Raw genomic sequence first — 18,265 nt, 5'->3', positions numbered from 1 at the left:
GACTGACGGGGTGGGAGGAGGGGGGGTGGGACTGACAGACAGACCGACAGTGTGAGTAGTGTTCAGTGAGGCGTGGGCCTGACTGATGGGGTGGGAGGAGGGGGTGAGACTGTCAGAGACAGACAGTGTGAGTAGTGTTTAGTGAGGCGTGGACCTGACTGACTGGGTGGGAGGAAGGGGGTGAGACTGACAGACAGAGACAGACAGTGTGAGTAGTGTTTAGTGAGGCGTGGGCCTGACTGACGGGGTGGGAGGAGGGGGGGTGAGACTGACAGACAGAGACAGACAGTGTGAGTAGTGTTTAGTGAGGCGTGGGCCTGACTGACAGGGTGGGAGGAGGGGGTGAGACTGACAGACAGAGAAAGACAGACCGACAGTGTGAGTAGTGTTTAGTGAGTCGTGGACCTGACAGACGGGGTGGGAGGAGGGGGGTGAGACTGACAGACAGAGACCCGACAGTGTGAATAGTGTTTAGTGAGGCGTGGGCCTGACTGACGGGGTGGGAGGAGGGGGGGGTGAGACTGACAGACAGAGACAGACAGTGTGAGTAGTGTTTAGTGAGGTGTGGTCCTGACTGACGGGGTGGGAGGAGGGGGTGAGACTGACAGACAGAGACAGACAGTGTGAGTAGTGTTTAGTGAGGCGTGAGGCGTGGGCCTGACTGACGGGGTGGGAGAAGGGGGGTGAGACTGACAGACAGAGACAGACAAACCGACAGTGTGAGTAGTGTTTAGTGAGGCGTGGGCCTGACTGACGGGGTGGGAGGAGGGGGGTGAGACTGACAGACAGAGACAGACAGACTGACAGTATGAGTAGTGTTTAGTGAGGTGTGGTCCTGACTGACGGGGTGGGAGAAGGGGGTAAGACTGACAGACAGAGACAGACAGTGTGAGTCGTGTTTAGTGAGGCGTGGGCCTGACTGACGGGGTGGGAGGAGGGGGGGTGAGACTGACAGACAGAGACAGACAGTGTGAGTCGTGTTTAGTGAGGCGTGGGCCTGACTGACGGGGTGGGAGGAGGGGGTGAGACTGACAGACAGACTGACAGACAGACTGACAGTGTGAGTAGTGTTTAGTGAGGCGTGGGGCCTGACTGACGGGGTGGGAGGAGGGGGTGAGACTGACAGACAGAGACAGACAGTGTGAGTAGTGTTTAGTGAGGCGTGGGCCTGACTGACGGGGTGGGAGGAGGGGGTGAGACTGACAGACAGAGACAGACAGTGTGAGTGTTTAGTGAGGTGTGGGCCTGACTGATGGGGTGGGAGGAGGGGGTGAGACTGACAGACAGAGACAGACAGTGTGAGTAGTGTTTAGTGAGGCGTGGGCCTGACTGACAGAGAGGGGGTGAGACAAGACAGAGACAGACAGTGTGAGTAGTGTTTAGTGAGGCGTGGGCCTGACTGACGGGGTGGGAGGAGGGGTGAGACTGACAGACAGAGAAAGACAGACCGACAGTGTGAGTAGTGTTTAGTGAGTCGTGGACCTGACAGACGGGGTGGGAGGAGGGGGGTGAGACTGACAGACAGAGACCCGACAGTGTGAATAGTGTTTAGTGAGGCGTGGGCCTGACTGACGGGGTGGGAGGAGGGGGGTGAGACTGACAGACAGAGACAGACAGTGTGAGTAGTGTTTAGTGAGGGGGGTGGGAGGAGACTGACAGACTGACAGACAGAGACAGACAGTGTGAGTAGTGTTTAGTGAGGCGTGAGGCGTGGGCCTGACTGACGGGGTGGGAGAAGGGGGGTGAGACTGACAGACAGAGACAGACAAACCGACAGTGTGAGTAGTGTTTAGTGAGGCGTGGGCCTGACTGACGGGGTGGGAGGAGGGGGGGTGAGACTGACAGACAGAGACAGACAGACTGACAGTATGAGTAGTGTTTAGTGAGGTGTGGTCCTGACTGACGGGGTGGGAGAAGGGGGGTAAGACTGACAGACAGAGACAGACAGTGTGAGTCGTGTTTAGTGAGGCGTGGGCCTGACTGACGGGGTGGGAGGAGGGGGGGTGAGACTGACAGACAGAGACAGACAGTGTGAGTCGTGTTTAGTGAGGCGTGGGCCTGACTGACGGGGTGGGAGGAGGGGGGTGAGACTGACAGACAGACTGACAGACAGACTGACAGTGTGAGTAGTGTTTAGTGAGGCGAGGGCCTGACTGACGGGGTGGGAGGAGGGGGGGTGAGACTGACAGACAGAGACAGACAGTGTGAGTAGTGTTTAGTGAGGCGTGGGCCTGACTGACGGGGTGGGAGGAGGGGGTGAGACTGACAGACAGAGACAGACAGTGTGAGTAGTGTTTAGTGAGGTGTGGGCCTGACTGATGGGGTGGGAGGAGGGGTGAGACTGACAGACAGAGACAGACAGTGTGACTGAGGCGTGGGCCTGACTGACGGGGTGGGAGGAGGGGGGTGAGACTGACAGACAGAGACAGACAGTGTGAGTAGTGTTTAGTGAGGCGTGGGCCTGACTGACGGGGTGGGAGGAGGGGGGGTGAGACTGACAGACAGAGAAAGACGGACCGACAGTGTGAGTAGTGTTTAGTGAGGCGTGGACCTGACTGACGGGGGTGGGAGGAGGGGGTGAGACTGACAGACAGAGACAGACAGTGAGTAGTGTTCAGTGAGGCGTGGGCCTGACTGACGGGGTGGGAGTAGGAGGGGGTGAGACTGACAGACAGAGACAGACAGACAGACCGACAGTGTGAGTAGTGTTTAGTGAGGCGTGGGCCTGACTGACGGGGTGGGAGGAGGGGGGTGAGACTGACAGACAGACAGACAGTGTGAGTAGTGTTCAGTGAGGTGGGCCTGACTGACGGGGTGGGAGAAGGGGGTGAGACTGACAGATAGAGACAGACCGACAGTGTGAGTAGTGTTTAGTGAGGCGTGGGCCTGACTGACGGGGTGGGAGGAAGGGGGTGAGACTGAGAGACAGACAGTGTGAGTCGTGTTTAGTGAGGCGTGGGCCTGACTGACGGGGTGGGAGGAGGGGGGGTGAGACTGACAGACAGAGTCAGACAGTGTGAGTAGTGTTTAGTGAGGCGTGATCCTGACTGACGGGGTGGGAGGAGGGGGGGTGAGACTGACAGACAGAGAAAGACGGACCGACAGTGTGAGTAGTGTTTAGTGAGGCGTGGACCTGACTGACGGGGTGGGAGGAGGGGGTGAGACTGACAGACAGAGACAGACAGTGTGAGTAGTGTTTAGTGAGGCGTGGGCCTGACTGACGGGGTGGGAGGAGGGGGGTGAGACTGACAGACAGAGACAGACAGTGTGAGTAGTGTTCAGTGAGGCGTGGGCCTGACTGACGGGGTGGGAGAAGGGGGGTGAGACTGACAGACAGAGACAGACAGACAGACCGACAGTGTGAGTAGTGTTTAGTGAGGCGTGGGCCTGACTGACGGGGTGGGAGGAGGGGGTGAGACTGACAGACAGAGACAGACAGTGTGAGTAGTGTTTAGTGAGGCGTGGGCCTGACTGCGGAGGGGGTGAGACTGACAGACAGACTGACAGACAGACTGACAGTGGGTGTTTAGTGAGGCGAGGGCCTGACTGGGGGTGGGAGGAGGGGGGTGAGACTGACAGACAGAGACAGACAGTGTGAGTAGTGTTTAGTGAGGCGTGGACCTGACTGACAGGACAGACAGACAGACAGACATTGTGAGTAGTGTTTAGTGAGGCATGGGCCTGACTGACGGGGTGGGAGGAGGGGGTGGGACTGACAGACAGACCAGACAGTGTGAGTAGTGTTCAGTGAGGCGTGGGCCTGACTGATGGGGTGGGAGGAGGGGGTGAGACTTACAGACAGAGACAGACAGTGTGAGTAGTGTTTAGTGACCTGACTGATGGGGTGGGAGGAGGGGGGTGAGACTGACAGACAGAGACAGACAGTGTGAGTAGTGTTTAGTGAGGCGTGGGCCTGACTGACGGGGTGGGAGGAGGGGGTGAGACTGACAGACAGAGACAGACAGTGTGAGTAGTGTTTAGTGAGGCGTGGTCCTGACTGACGGGGTGGGAGGAGGGGGGTGAGACTGACAGACAGAGAAAGACGGACCGACAGTGTGAGTAGTGTTTAGTGAGGCGTGGACCTGACTGACGGGGTGGGAGGAGGGGGTGAGACTGACAGACAGAGACAGACAGTGTGAGTAGTGTTCAGTGAGGCGTGGGCCTGACTGACGGGGTGGGAGGAGGAGGGGGTGAGACTGACAGACAGAGACAGACAGACCGACAGTGTGAGTAGTGTTTAGTGAGGCGTGGGCCTGACTGACGGGGTGGGAGGAGGGGGTGAGACTGACAGACAGACAGACAGTGTGAGTAGTGTTCAGTGAGGCGTGGGCCTGACTGACGGGGTGGGAGAAGGGGGGTGAGACTGACAGATAGAGACAGACCGACAGTGTGAGTAGTGTTTAGTGAGGCGTGGGCCTGACTGACGGGGTGGGAGGAAGGGGGTGAGACTGAGAGACAGACAGTGTGAGTCGTGTTTAGTGAGGCGTGGGCCTGACTGACGGGGTGGGAGGAGGGGGGGTGAGACTGACAGACAGAGTCAGACAGTGTGAGTAGTGTTTAGTGAGGCGTGGTCCTGACTGACGGGGTGGGAGGAGGGGGGGTGAGACTGACAGACAGAGAAAAACGGACCGACAGTGTGAGTAGTGTTTAGTGAGGCGTGGACCTGACTGACGGGGGTGGGAGGAGGGACTGAGACTGACAGACAGAGACAGACAGTGTGAGTAGTGTTTAGTGAGGCGTGGGCCTGACTGACGGGGTGGGAGGAGGGGGGTGAGACTGACAGACAGAGACAGACAGTGTGAGTAGTGTTCAGTGAGGCGTGGGCCTGACTGACGGGGTGGGAGAAGGGGGGTGAGACTGACAGACAGAGACAGACAGACAGACCGACAGTGTGAGTAGTGTTTAGTGAGGCGTGGGCCTGACTGACGGGGTGGGATGAATAGTGCATCTGGTCTAGGAATGGAACTGTATTGGGGAAACATCTTTGAGAGTATCAATGTATCCCGTTGAATCATGACATGTGGCTAACTATTATTTTGATGTCATAAAGGTCATAAGAGTGTATTTTGTCATTACAGAACAGAAATGTTTGCAGTGCACTCATCTTGTCTGTTTGCGTGTGTGTGTGTGTGTGTGTTATTCACTGCTTTTCCAGGTGGAATAGCAGCATTCGTCACCACTCCCCTGGACGTGGCTAAGACCAGGATCATGTTGGCCAGGGTAAGGCCCAATCAAGCTAACCATTTACTTTTACATTTAAGTCATTTAGCAGACGCTCTTATCCAGAGCGACTTACAAAACCAACCCAGGCCGGGCCGGCTACAGGACTGTTCAACACTGTCTGTCTGCTGAGTGACGCCTCACAGTGAACTGCAGTTCTCTAATGCAGACAAAGCTCATCAGAGACACACTGCCATGGAGAACAGAATATGGACAGTGGTGACACGCACATTCATTCGGTGTTCTCCACAGCCCAGCGTTGAATGGACGGTGTTCTGTGGACATGTTTAATGTTAGCTGTAGTACATCTGGACAGGCCAGAGAAGTTTCCAATGGAACGGACAGGACAGACAGGCCTCTCATCTCTCTCAGAGAGAGCAGGAACAGCTCTGCCTGTCCTGGGTTTATCATGCGTTTACTCTGCTAGCTCCTGTGTTTGTCTGACTGTGTCTCTCTGTGGTATGTTAGTGGGGGTGTTGTGAGTTCAGTTGAACCCAGTCGTTGTGTCCTTGGATAAGACAAAGTGTTCTGTGCTTTTTGTTCTCCGCGATGACAAATGAGATCCCACTCTGTAACACTTCAGTTGGTTTGACGTGTCGCTTGTGTGAAGATGGTAAAAACAACGTTGTATGATGTGTCAAAACATTTGCCATAAACATGTTTTAGCCGGGGTTATAGAGTTAGGGGTGAGGTCACTTGTGATTTAAATTGACATAATATTAGCTGGTTGTTACATTAATTCATGTTTTTAGTGCTAAAACACACAATGGAGCATTTTCTGACTCTGTAAAACCCCACATAATATCACCCATGGTAGTTAATTTCCCTTCTTTACCTCACCGGGGCCCTGAACGCCTGTTGCACAAGCCCAGACAGGACTAAGGTGTGTGGTGAAGAGAAGTGGGAGTGGAGGGGAGGAGGCGTGAAGATGGGATATGGCGTTGTTGGAGCTTGTCACAGTAGTTTCCTCCTGTTCCAGAACAAAAGTCAGAGCCAGAGGTGGGTCTGCTGGCTGGGACAGAGGTGGGTCTGATGGCTGGGACAGAGGTGGGTCTGCTGGCTGGGACAGAGATGGGTCTGCTGGCTGGGACAGAGGTGGGTCTGCTGGCTGGGACAGAGGTGGGTCTGCTGGCTGGGACAGAGGTGGGTCTGCTGGCTGGGACAGGGGTTTGTCTGCTGGCTGGGACAGGGGTGGGTCTGCTGGCTGGGACAGAGGTGGGTCTGCTGGCTGGGACTGCTGGCTGGGACAGGGTGGGTCTGTTGGCTGGGACAGAGCTCTGGGCTGGGACAGAGGTGGGTCTGCTGGCTGGTACAGGGGTCTGCTGGCTGGGACAGGGGAGGTCTGCTAGGCTGGGACACAGGTGGGTCTGCTGGCTGGGACAGGGGTGGGTCTGCTGGCTGGGACAGGGGTGGGTCTGCTGGCTGGGACAGGGGTGGGTCTGCTGGCTTCGACAGGGTGGGTCTGCTGGCTGGGACAGGGGTGGTTCTGTCTGGGACAGAGGTGGTTCTGCTGGCTGGGACAGAGGTGGGTCTGCTGGCTGGGACAGAGGTGGGTCTGCTGGCTGGGACAGAGGTTGGACTGCTGGCTGGGACAGAGGTGGGTCTGCTGGCTGGGACAGGGGTGGGTCTGCTGGCTGGGACAGGGGTGGGTCTGCTGGCTGGGACAGGGGTGGGTCTGCTGGCTGGGACAGAGGTGGGTCTGCTGGCTGGGACAGAGGTGGGTCTGCTGGCTGGGACAGAGGTGGGTCTGCTGGCTGGGACAGGGGTGGGTCTGCTGGCTGGGACAGGGGTGGGTCTGCTGGCTGGGACAGGGGTGGGTCTGCTGGCTGGGACAGGGGTCGGTCTGCTGGCTGGGACAGGGGTGGGTCTGCTGGCTGGGACAGGGGTGGGTCTGCTGGCTGGGACAGAGGTGGGTCTGCTGGCTGGGACAGAGGTGGGTCTGCTGGCTGGGACAGAGGTGGGTCTGCTGGCTGGGACAGGGATGGGTCTGCTGGCTGGGACAGGGGTGGGTCTGCTGGCTGGGACAGAGGTGGGTCTGCTGGCTGGGACAGGGGTGGGTCTGCTGGCTGGGACAGGGGAGAGTCTGCTAGGCTGGGACACAGGTGGGTCTGCTGGCTGGGACAGGGGTGGGTCTGCTGGCTGGGACAGGGGTGGGTCTGCTGGCTGGGACAGGGGTGGGTCTGCTGGCTTCGACAGAGGTGGGTCTGCTGGCTGGGACAGGGGTGGTTCTGCTGGCTGGGACAGAGGTGGTTCTGCTGGCTGGGACAGAGGTGGGTCTGCTGGCTGGGACAGAGGTGGGTCTGCTGGCTGGGACAGAGGTTGGACTGCTGGCTGGGACAGAGGTGGGTCTGCTGGCTGGGACAGAAGTGAGTCTGCTGGCTGGGACAGAAGTGAGTCTGCTGGCTGGGACAGAAGTGAGTCTGCTGGCTGGGACAGGGGTGGGTCTGTTGGCTGGGACAGAGCTCGGTCTGCTGGCTGGGACAGGGGTGGGTCTGCTGGCTGGGACAGAGGTTGGACTGCTGGCTGGGACAGAGGTGGGTCTGCTGGCTGGGACAGAGGTGGGTCTGCTGGCTGGGACAGAAGTGAGTCTGCTGGCTGGGACAGAAGTGAGTCTGCTGGCTGGGACAGAAGTGATTCTGCTGGCTGGGACAGGGTTGGGTTTGCTGGCTGGGACAGAGGTGGGTCTGCTGGCTGGGACAGAAGTGAGTCTGCTGGCTGGGACAGAAGTGAGTCTGCTGGCTGGGACAGAAGTGAGTCTGCTGGCTGGGACAGAAGTGAGTCTGCTGGCTGGGACAGAAGTGAGTCTGCTGGCTGGGACAGAAGTGGGTCTGCTGGCTGGGACAGAAGTGAGTCTGCTGGCTGGGACAGAAGTGAGTCTGCTGGCTGGGACAGAAGTGAGTCTGCTGGCTGGGACAGAAGTGAGTCTGCTGGCTGGGACAGAAGTGAGTCTGCTGGCTGGGACAGAAGTGAGTTTGCTGGCTGGGACAGAAGTGAGTCTGCTGGCTGGGACAGAAGTGAGTTTGCTGGCTGGGACAGGGGTCTGTCTGCTGGCTGGGACAGCGGTGGGTCTGCTGGCTGGGACAGGGGTGGGTTTGCTGGCTGGGTCAGGGGTGGGTTTGCTGGCTGGGACAGGGGTGGGTTTGCTGGCTGGGACAGGGGTGGGTCTGCTGGCTGGGACAGGGGTGGGTCTGCTGGCTGGGATAGCGGTGGGTCTGCTGGCTGGGACAGAAGTGAGTCTTCTGGCTGGGACAGGGGTGGGTTTGCTGGCTGGGACAGGGGTGGGTCTGCTGGCTGGGACAGCGGTGGGTCTGCTGGCTGGGACAGAAGTGAGTCTTCTGGCTGGGACAGGGGTAGGTTTGCTGGCTGGGACAGAAGTGAGTCTTCTGGCTGGGACAGGGGTGGGTTTGCTGGCTGGGACAGGGGTCTGTCTGCTGGCTGGGACAGGGGTGGGTCTGCTGGCTGGGACAGAGGTGGGTCTGCTGGCTGGGACAGGGGTGGGTCTGCTGGCTGGGACAGAGGTGGGTCTGCTGGCTGGGACAGAGGTGGGTCTGCTGGCTGGGACAGAGGTGGGTCTGCTGGCTGGGACAGAGGTGGGTCTGCTGGCTGGGACAGGGGTGGGTCTGCTGGCTGGGACAGGGGTGGGTCTGCTGGCTGGGACAGAGGTGGGTCTGCTGGCTTGGACAGAGGTGGGTCTGCTGGCTGGGACAGGGGTGAGTCTGCTGGCTGGGACAGAAGTGAGTCTGCTGGCTGGGACAGGGGTGGGTTTGCTGGCTGGGACAGGGGTCTGTCTGCTGGCTGGGACAGAGGTGGGTCTGCTGGCTGGGACAGGGGTGGGTCTGCTGGCTGGGACAGAGGTGGGTCTGCTGGCTGGGACATGGGTGGGTCTGCTGGCTTCGACAGAGGTGGGTCTGCTGGCTGGGACAGGGGTGGTTCTGCTGGCTGGGACAGAGGTGGTTCTGCTGGCTGGGACAGGGGTGGTCTGCTGGCTGGGACAGAGGTGGGTCTGCTGGCTGGGACAGGGGTGGGTCTGCTGGCTGGGACAGAGGTGGGTCTGCTGGCTGGGACAGGGGTGGGTCTGCTGGCTGGGACAGGGGTGGGTCTGCTGGCTGGGACAGGGGTGGGTCTGCTGGCTGGGACAGAGGTGGGTCTGCTGGCTGGGACAGAGGTGGGTCTGCTGGCTGGGACAGAGGTGGGTCTGCTGGCTGGGACAGAGGTGGGTCTGCTGGCTGGGACAGGGGTGGGTCTGCTGGCTGGGACAGGGGTGGGTCTGCTGGCTGGGACAGGGGTGGGTCTGCTGGCTGGGACAGGGGTCGGTCTGCTGGCTGGGACAGGGGTGGGTCTGCTGGCTGGGACAGGGGTGGGTCTGCTGGCTGGGACAGAGGTGGGTCTGCTGGCTGGGACAGAGGTGGGTCTGCTGGCTGGGACAGAGGTGGGTCTGCTGGCTGGGACAGGGATGGGTCTGCTGGCTGGGACAGGGGTGGGTCTGCTGGCTGGGACAGAGGTGGGTCTGCTGGCTGGGACAGGGGGGGTCTACTGGCTGGAACAGGGGTGGGTCTGCTGGCTGGGACAGGGATGGGTCTGCTGGCTGGGACAGGGATGGGTCTGCTGGCTGGGTCAGAGGTGGGTCTGCTGGCTGGGACAGGGGTGGGTCTGTTGGCTGGGACAGAGCTCGGTCTTCTAGGCTGGGACATAGGTGGGTCTGCTGGCTGGTACAGGGGTGGGTCTGCTGGCTGGGACAGGGGAGAGTCTGCTAGGCTGGGACACAGGTGGGTCTGCTGGCTGGGACAGGGGTGGGTCTGCTGGCTGGGACAGGGGTGGGTCTGCTGGCTGGGACAGGGGTGGGTCTGCTGGCTTCGACAGAGGTGGGTCTGCTGGCTGGGACAGGGGTGGTTCTGCTGGCTGGGACAGAGGTGGTTCTGCTGGCTGGGACAGAGGTGGGTCTGCTGGCTGGGACAGAGGTGGGTCTGCTGGCTGGGACAGAGGTTGGACTGCTGGCTGGGACAGAGGTGGGTCTGCTGGCTGGGACAGAAGTGAGTCTGCTGGCTGGGACAGAAGTGAGTCTGCTGGCTGGGACAGAAGTGAGTCTGCTGGCTGGGACAGGGGTGGGTCTGTTGGCTGGGACAGAGCTCGGTCTGCTGGCTGGGACAGGGGTGGGTCTGCTGGCTGGGACAGAGGTTGGACTGCTGGCTGGGACAGAGGTGGGTCTGCTGGCTGGGACAGAGGTGGGTCTGCTGGCTGGGACAGAAGTGAGTCTGCTGGCTGGGACAGAAGTGAGTCTGCTGGCTGGGACAGAAGTGATTCTGCTGGCTGGGACAGGGTTGGGTCTGCTGGCTGGGACAGAGGTGGGTCTGCTGGCTGGGACAGAAGTGAGTCTGCTGGCTGGGACAGAAGTGAGTCTGCTGGCTGGGACAGAAGTGAGTCTGCTGGCTGGGACAGAAGTGAGTCTGCTGGCTGGGACAGAAGTGAGTCTGCTGGCTGGGACAGAAGTGAGTCTGCTGGCTGGGACAGAAGTGAGTCTGCTGGCTGGGACAGAAGTGAGTCTGCTGGCTGGGACAGAAGTGAGTCTGCTGGCTGGGACAGAAGTGAGTCTGCTGGCTGGGACAGAAGTGAGTCTGCTGGCTGGGACAGAAGTGAGTTTGCTGGCTGGGACAGAAGTGAGTCTGCTGGCTGGGACAGAAGTGAGTTTGCTGGCTGGGACAGGGGTCTGTCTGCTGGCTGGGACAGCGGTGGGTCTGCTGGCTGGGACAGGGGTGGGTTTGCTGGCTGGGACAGGGGTGGGTTTGCTGGCTGGGACAGGGGTGGGTCTGCTGGCTGGGACAGGGGTGGGTCTGCTGGCTGGGACAGGGGTGGGTCTGCTGGCTGGGACAGCGGTGGGTCTGCTGGCTGGGACAGGGGTGGGTTTGCTGGCTGGGACAGGGGTGGGTCTGCTGGCTGGGACAGCGGTGGGTCTGCTGGCTGGGACAGAAGTGAGTCTTCTGGCTGGGACAGGGGTAGGTTTGCTGGCTGGGACAGAAGTGAGTCTTCTGGCTGGGACAGGGGTGGGTTTGCTGGCTGGGACAGGGGTCTGTCTGCTGGCTGAGACAGCGGTGGGTCTGCTGGCTCAGAGAGACTGCTCGGACTGTTCCTCAGTGGCCAGCAGGACCTAGAAAAACACAGAACAGGACTCTTACCATGCTGCACTGCCCATAGCCTGTCAAACAGCACTGTGTCCTCTGAAACCTGCACCCCAGTCTGAGTATGGCACATCCCTGCCTTTGCAACTGCTATAATAGGTCCCCCCATCACCCAGACTAACTTACTGATCAAACTGCCTACATCTACTACAGGGTTTCGGGAAATTGAGGAGGGGAGAGGGGGAATAACAGAAGAGAGAGAGAGAGACATTACATACTCACCAGTGAACCCCACTGCTACAGTACAACAGGTGCCCAGATACACCAAGTGACAGATATAATGAGGGGATATATGTCAGAAAAATGTAGTGAGCCAAATAGAGAGAGTGTGCATGTCAGCGTAGGCCTGTTCTAAGTTGCTTGTGGTCTGTGTGTATTTTGGACAGAGAGATTCTCCGTTCCTCCTCTCTATTGCTGAGGAAAAATACAACTTGTGGGACAAGTGAAGAAAAAAGAGGTTTCTCAGCCCCTCCAACAGAAACGGGAGAATTCAGATGTAGGAATCAACAGGATTCCCCTGTGATTTCACCAATAATAAGGGTCCAAAGTCACAAGGTCCATGAAGTCAATAACTTGCTTGTGACAGATGACCTTCATATTCTGACTATCTTTGAAACTCACTTAGATAATACCTTTGATGATACAGTGGTAGCAATACATGGTTATAACATCTACCGAAAAGACAGAAATGCCAACGGAGGTGGTGTTGCTGTCTATATTCAGAACCACATTCCTGTAAAGCTTAGAGATGATCTAATGTTAAATACTGTTAAAGTAATATGGCTACAGGTTCATCTGCCTCACCTACAGCCCATTCTTGTGTGAAGCTGCTATAGACCACCAAGTGCTAACAGTCAGTATCTGGATAATATGTGTGAAATGCTTGATAGTGCACAGTTGAAGTGGGAAGTGTACATACACCTTCGCCAAATACATTTAAACTCAGTTTTTCACAGCTCCTGACATTTAATACTAGTAAAAATTATCTGTTTTAGGTTAGTTAGGATCTCCACTTTATTTTAAGAATGTGAAATGTCAAAATAATAGTAGAGAGAATCATTTATTTCTTTCATCACATTCCCAGTGATCAGAAGTTTACATACACTCAATTAGTATTTGGTAGAATTGCCTTTAAATTGCTTAACTTGGGGTAAAACATTTCAGGTAGCCTTCCACGAGCTTCCCACAATAAGTTGGGTGAATTTTGTCCCATTCCTTCTGACAGAGCTGGTGTAACTGAGTCCGGTTTGTAGGCCTCCTTGCTTGCACACACTTTTTCAGTTCTGCCCACAAATTTCTATAAGATTGAGGTCAGGGCTTTGTAATGGCCATTCCAATACCTTGACTTTGTTTTCCTTAAGTCATTTTGACACAACTTTGGAAGTATGCTTGGGGTCATTGTCCATTTGGAAAAACCCACTTGCGACCAAGCTCATTTCCCTCCCTCATGATGTCATCTATTTTGTGAAGTGCACCAGTCCCTCCTGCAGCAAAGCACCCCCACAACATGATGTTGCCACCCCTGTGCTTCACTGTTGGCATTCTTCGGCTTCCAAGCCTCCCCCTTTTTCCTCCAAACATATCGATGGTCATTATGGCCAAACAGTTCTATTTTTGTTTCATCAGACCAGAGGACATTTGTCCAAAAAGTACGATATTTGTCCCCATGTGCAGTTGCAAACGGTTGTCTGGCTTTTTTTATTGCGGTTTTGGAGCAGTGGCTTCTTCCCTGCTGAGCGGCCTTTCAGGTTATGTCGATATAGGACTCATTTTACTGTGGCTATCGATACTTTTGTACCTGTTTCCTCCAGCATCTTCACAAGGTCCTTTGCTGTTGTTCTGGGATTGATTTGCACTTTCACACCAAAGTACGTTCATCTCTAGGAGACAGTACGCATCTCCTTCTTGAGCGGTATGACGGCTGCGTGGTCCCATGGTGTTTATACTTGCGTACTATTGTTTGTACAGATGAACATGGTACATTCAGGCGTTTGGAAATTGCTCCCATGGATGAAGGCCTTCAATTTATTTTCTGAGGTCTTGGCTGATTTCTTTTGATTTCCCCATGATGTCAAGCAAAGAGGCACTGGGTTTGAAGGTAGGCCTTGAAATACATCCACAGGTACACCTCCAACGGACTCAATCAAATGATGTCAATTAGCCTATCAGAAGCTTCTAAAGCCATGACATAATTTTCTGGAATTTTGCAAGCTGTTTAAAGGCACGGTCAACTAAGGATGTAGTGATCATAATATAATAGCCATATTTAGGAAAACCAAAGTTCCAAAGGCTGGGCCTAATATAGTGTATAAGAGGTAATACAATAAGTTTTGTAGGGATTCAAATGTTGATGTAAAGAATATTTGCTGGTCTGTGGTGTGTAATGAGGAGCAACCAGACGCTGCTGGTCTGTGGTGTGTAATGAGGAGCAACCAGACACTGCTGGTCTGTGGTGTGTAATGAGGAGCAACCAGACGCTGCTGGTCTGTGGTGTGTAATGAGGAGCAACCAGACACTGCTGGTCTGTGGTGTGTAATGAGGAGCAACCAGACACTGCTGGTCTGTGGTGTGTAATGAGGAGCAACCAGACGCTGCTGGTCTGTGGTGTGTAATGAGGAGCAACCAGACGCTGCTGGTCTGTGGTGTGTAATGAGGAGCAACCAGACACTGCTGGTCTGTGGTGTGTAATGAGGAGCAACCAGACACTGCTGGTCTGTGGTGTGTAATGAGGAGCAACCAGACACTGCTGGTCTGTGGTGTGTAATGAGGAGCAACCAGACACTGCTGGTCTGTGGTGTGTAATGAGGAGCAACCAGACACTGCTGGTCTGTGGTGTGTAATGAGGAGCAACCAGACACTGCTGGTCTGTGGTGTGTAATGAGGAGCAACCAGACACTGCTGGTCTGTGGTGTGTAATGAGGAGCAACCAGACGCTGCTGGTCTGTGGTGTGTAATGAGGAGCAACCAAACACTGCTGGTCTGTGGTGTGTAATGAGGAGCAACCAGACGCTGCTGGTCTGTGGTGTGTAATGAGGAGCAACCAGACACTGCTAGTCTGTGGTGTGTAATGAGGAGCAACCAGACACTGCTGGTCTGTGGTGTGTAATGAGGAGCAACCAGACACTGCTGGTCTGTGGTGTGTAATGAGGAGCAACCAGACACTGCTGGTCTGTGGTGTGTAATGAGGAGCAACCAGACACTGCTGGTCTGTGGTGTGTAATGAGGAGCAACCAGACACTGCTAGTCTGTGGTGTGTAATGAGGAGCAACCAGACACTGCTGGTCTGTGGTGTGTAATGAGGAGCAACCAGACACTGCTGGTCTGTGGTGTGTAATGAGGAGCAACCAGACACTGCTAGTCTGTGGTGTGTAATGAGGAGCAACCAGACACTGCTGGTCTGTGGTGTGTAATGAGGAGCAACCAGACACTGCTGGTCTGTGGTGTGTAATGAGGAGCAACCAGACACTGCTGGTCTGTGGTGTGTAATGAGGAGCAACCAGACGCTGCTGGTCTGTGGTGTGTAATGAGGAGCAACCAGACACTGCTAGTCTGTGGTGTGTAATGAGGAGCAACCAGACACTGCTGGTCTGTGGTGTGTAATGAGGAGCAACCAGACGCTGCTGGTCTGTGGTGTGTAATGAGGAGCAACCAGACACTGCTGGTCTGTGGTGTGTAATGAGGAGCAACCAGACACTGCTGGTCTGTGGTGTGTAATGAGGAGCAACCAGACACTGCTGGTCTGTGGTGTGTAATGAGGAGCAACCAGACACTGCTAGTCTGTGGTGTGTAATGAGGAGCAACCAGACACTGCTGGTCTGTGGTGTGTAATGAGGAGCAACCAGACACTGCTGGTCTGTGGTGTGTAATGAGGAGCAACCAGACACTGCTAGTCTGTGGTGTGTAATGAGGAGCAACCAGACACTGCTGGTCTGTGGTGTGTAATGAGGAGCAACCAGACACTGCTGGTCTGTGGTGTGTAATGAGGAGCAACCAGACGCTGCTGGTCTGTGGTGTGTAATGAGGAGCAACCAGACACTGCTAGTCTGTGGTGTGTAATGAGGAGCAACCAGACACTGCTGGTCTGTGGTGTGTAATGAGGAGCAACCAGACGCTGCTGGTCTGTGGTGTGTAATGAGGAGCAACCAGACACTGCTGGTCTGTGGTGTGTAATGAGGAGCAACCAGACGCTGCTTGTCTGTGGTGTGTAATGAGGAGCAACCAGACGCTGCTGGTCTGTGGTGTGTAATGAGGAGCAACCAGACACTGCTAGTCTGTGGTGTGTAATGAGGAGCAACCAGACACTGCTGGTCTGTGGTGTGTAATGAGGAGCAACCAGACGCTGCTGGTCTGTGGTGTGTAATGAGGAGCAACCAGACACTGCTGGTCTGTGGTGTGTAATGAGGAGCAACCAGACACTGCTGGTCTGTGGTGTGTAATGAGGAGCAACCAGACACTGCTGGTCTGTGGTGTGTAATGAGGAGCAACCAGACACTGCTAGTCTGTGGTGTGTAATGAGGAGCAACCAGACACTGCTGGTCTGTGGTGTGTAATGAGGAGCAACCAGACACTGCTGGTCTGTGGTGTGTAATGAGGAGCAACCAGACGCTGCTGGTCTGTGGTGTGTAATGAGGAGCAACCAGACGCTGCTTGTCTGTGGTGTGTAATGAGGAGCAACCAGACGCTGCTGGTCTGTGGTGTGTAATGAGGAGCAACCAGACGCTGCTGGTCTGTGGTGTGTAATGAGGAGCAACCAGACGCTGCTGGTCTGTGGTGTGTAATGAGGAGCAACCAGACACTGCTGGTCTGTGGTGTGTAATGAGGAGCAACCAGACACTGCTGGTCTGTGGTGTGTAATGAGGAGCAACCAGACACTGCTGGTCTGTGGTGTGTAATGAGGAGCAACCAGACGCTGCTGGTCTGTGGTGTGTAATGAGGAGCAACCAGACACTGCTGGTCTGTGGTGTGTAATGAGGAGCAACCAGACACTGCTGGTCTGTGGTGTGTAATGAGGAGCAACCAGACGCTGCTGGTCTGTGGTGTGTAATGAGGAGCAACCAGACACTGCTGGTCTGTGGTGTGTAATGAGGAGCAACCAGACGCTGCTGGTCTGTGGTGTGTAATGAGGAGCAACCAGACACTGCTGGTCTGTGGTGTGTAATGAGGAGCAACCAGACACTGCTGGTCTGTGGTGTGTAATGAGGAGCAACCAGACGCTGCTGGTCTGTGGTGTGTAATGAGGAGCAACCAGACACTGCTGGTCTGTGGTGTGTAATGAGGAGCAACCAGACACTGCTGGTCTGTGGTGTGTAATGAGGAGCAACCAGACGCTGCTGGTCTGTGGTGTGTAATGAGGAGCAACCAGACACTGCTGGTCTGTGGTGTGTAATGAGGAGCAACCAGACGCTGCAATTGACGCATTTCTGAAACTATTTATTCCAGTTACTAATAAACACCCATTAAGAAAATTACTGTGAAAACTGTTAAATCCCCTTGGATTGATGAGGAATTGAAAAATTGTATGGTTGAGAGGGATGAGACAAAATGTATGCCAATTAAGTCTGGCAGCCCAACTGATTGGCAAACATACTGCAAATAAAGAAATCATGTGACTAAACTAAATAAAAAGAAACTACACTATGAAATAAAGGTAAATTATAGAAAGAAAGATAGTAAAAAGCTTATGGGCAACTTAAATTACATTTTGCCGGCTCCTTCATTCATTGAATCAAATGACTCATTCATCACGAAGCCCACTGAGATTGCAAACTACTTTAATTACTTTTTCATTGGCAAGATAAGCAAACTTAGGGATGACATGCCAACAACAAACACTGACACTACACATCCAAGTATATCGGACCAAATTATGAAAGACAAGTATTGTACTTTTGAATTCCGTAAAGTCAGTGTGGAAGAGGTGAAATAATTATTGTCGTTTATCAACAATGACAAGCCACCAGGGTCTGACAATCTAGATGGACAATTACTGAGGATAATAGCAGACGGTATTGCCACTCCTATTTGCCGCATCTTCAATTGAAGCCTACTAGAAAGTGTGTGCCCTCAGGCTTGGAGGGAAGCTAAAGTCATTCCGCTACCCAAGAATAGTAAAGCCCCCTTTACTGGCTCAAATAGTCAACCAATCAGACTGTTACAAACCCTTAGTAACCTTCTGGAAAAAAATGTGTTTGACCAGATACAATGCTATTTCACAGTAAACAAATTGACAACAGAATTTCAGCATGCTTATAGGGAAGGACACTCAACAAGCACAGCACTTACACAATAATGACTGATAATTGGCTGAGAGAAATTGATGATAAAATGATTGTGGGGACTGTCTTGTTAGACTTCTGACATTAGTTAGCTTTTGACATTATCGATCATAGTCTGCTGCTGGAAAAACGTATGTGTTATGTCTTTACACCCCCTGCTATAATCTGGATAAAGAATTATTTGTTTAACAGAACACTTCGGGTGTTCTTTAATGGAAGCCTATCCAATATAAGCCAGTTATAATCAGCAATCAGCAATTTTTACTAACAACATGCCACTGACTTTGAGTAAAGCCAGAGTGTCTATGTATGCGGATGACTCAACACTATACACGTCAGCTACTGCAGTGACTGAAATGACTGCAACACTCTATGAAGAGCTGCAGTTAGTGTCAGTGTGGCTGGCAAGGAATAAGTTAGCCCAAAATATTCCTGAAACTAAAAGCATTGTATTTGGAACAAAACACTCACTAAACCCTAAACCTCAACTAAATCTTGTAGTAAATAATGTGGAAATTGAGCAAGTTGAGATGATTAAACTGCTTGGAGTAACACTAGATTGTAAACTGTCATGGTCAAATCATATTGATGCTGTAG

At 54.6% G+C, this 18,265-nt stretch overlaps 1 protein-coding gene across 1 annotated transcript in view; it reads left to right on the top strand.

Annotated features, from left to right (window-relative positions):
• slc25a26 (solute carrier family 25 member 26) overlaps positions 1-18,265 on the top strand; it is a 93,635-nt gene that overhangs the window by 59,201 nt on the left and 16,169 nt on the right. Inside the window, exon 8 of the mRNA XM_035777493.2 lies at positions 5,156-5,220. Coding sequence (XP_035633386.1) covers positions 5,156-5,220 — 65 coding nt within the window. The remainder of the gene's footprint in view (positions 1-5,155; positions 5,221-18,265) is intronic.

The sequence above is a fragment of the Oncorhynchus keta genome, chromosome 10 (genome assembly GCF_023373465.1).
Source record: "Oncorhynchus keta strain PuntledgeMale-10-30-2019 chromosome 10, Oket_V2, whole genome shotgun sequence".
Taxonomy (NCBI): Eukaryota; Metazoa; Chordata; class Actinopteri; order Salmoniformes; family Salmonidae; genus Oncorhynchus; species Oncorhynchus keta.
Note: the sequence above shows the minus strand (reverse complement) of the source record. Positions and strands in the feature narration are given on the sequence as shown.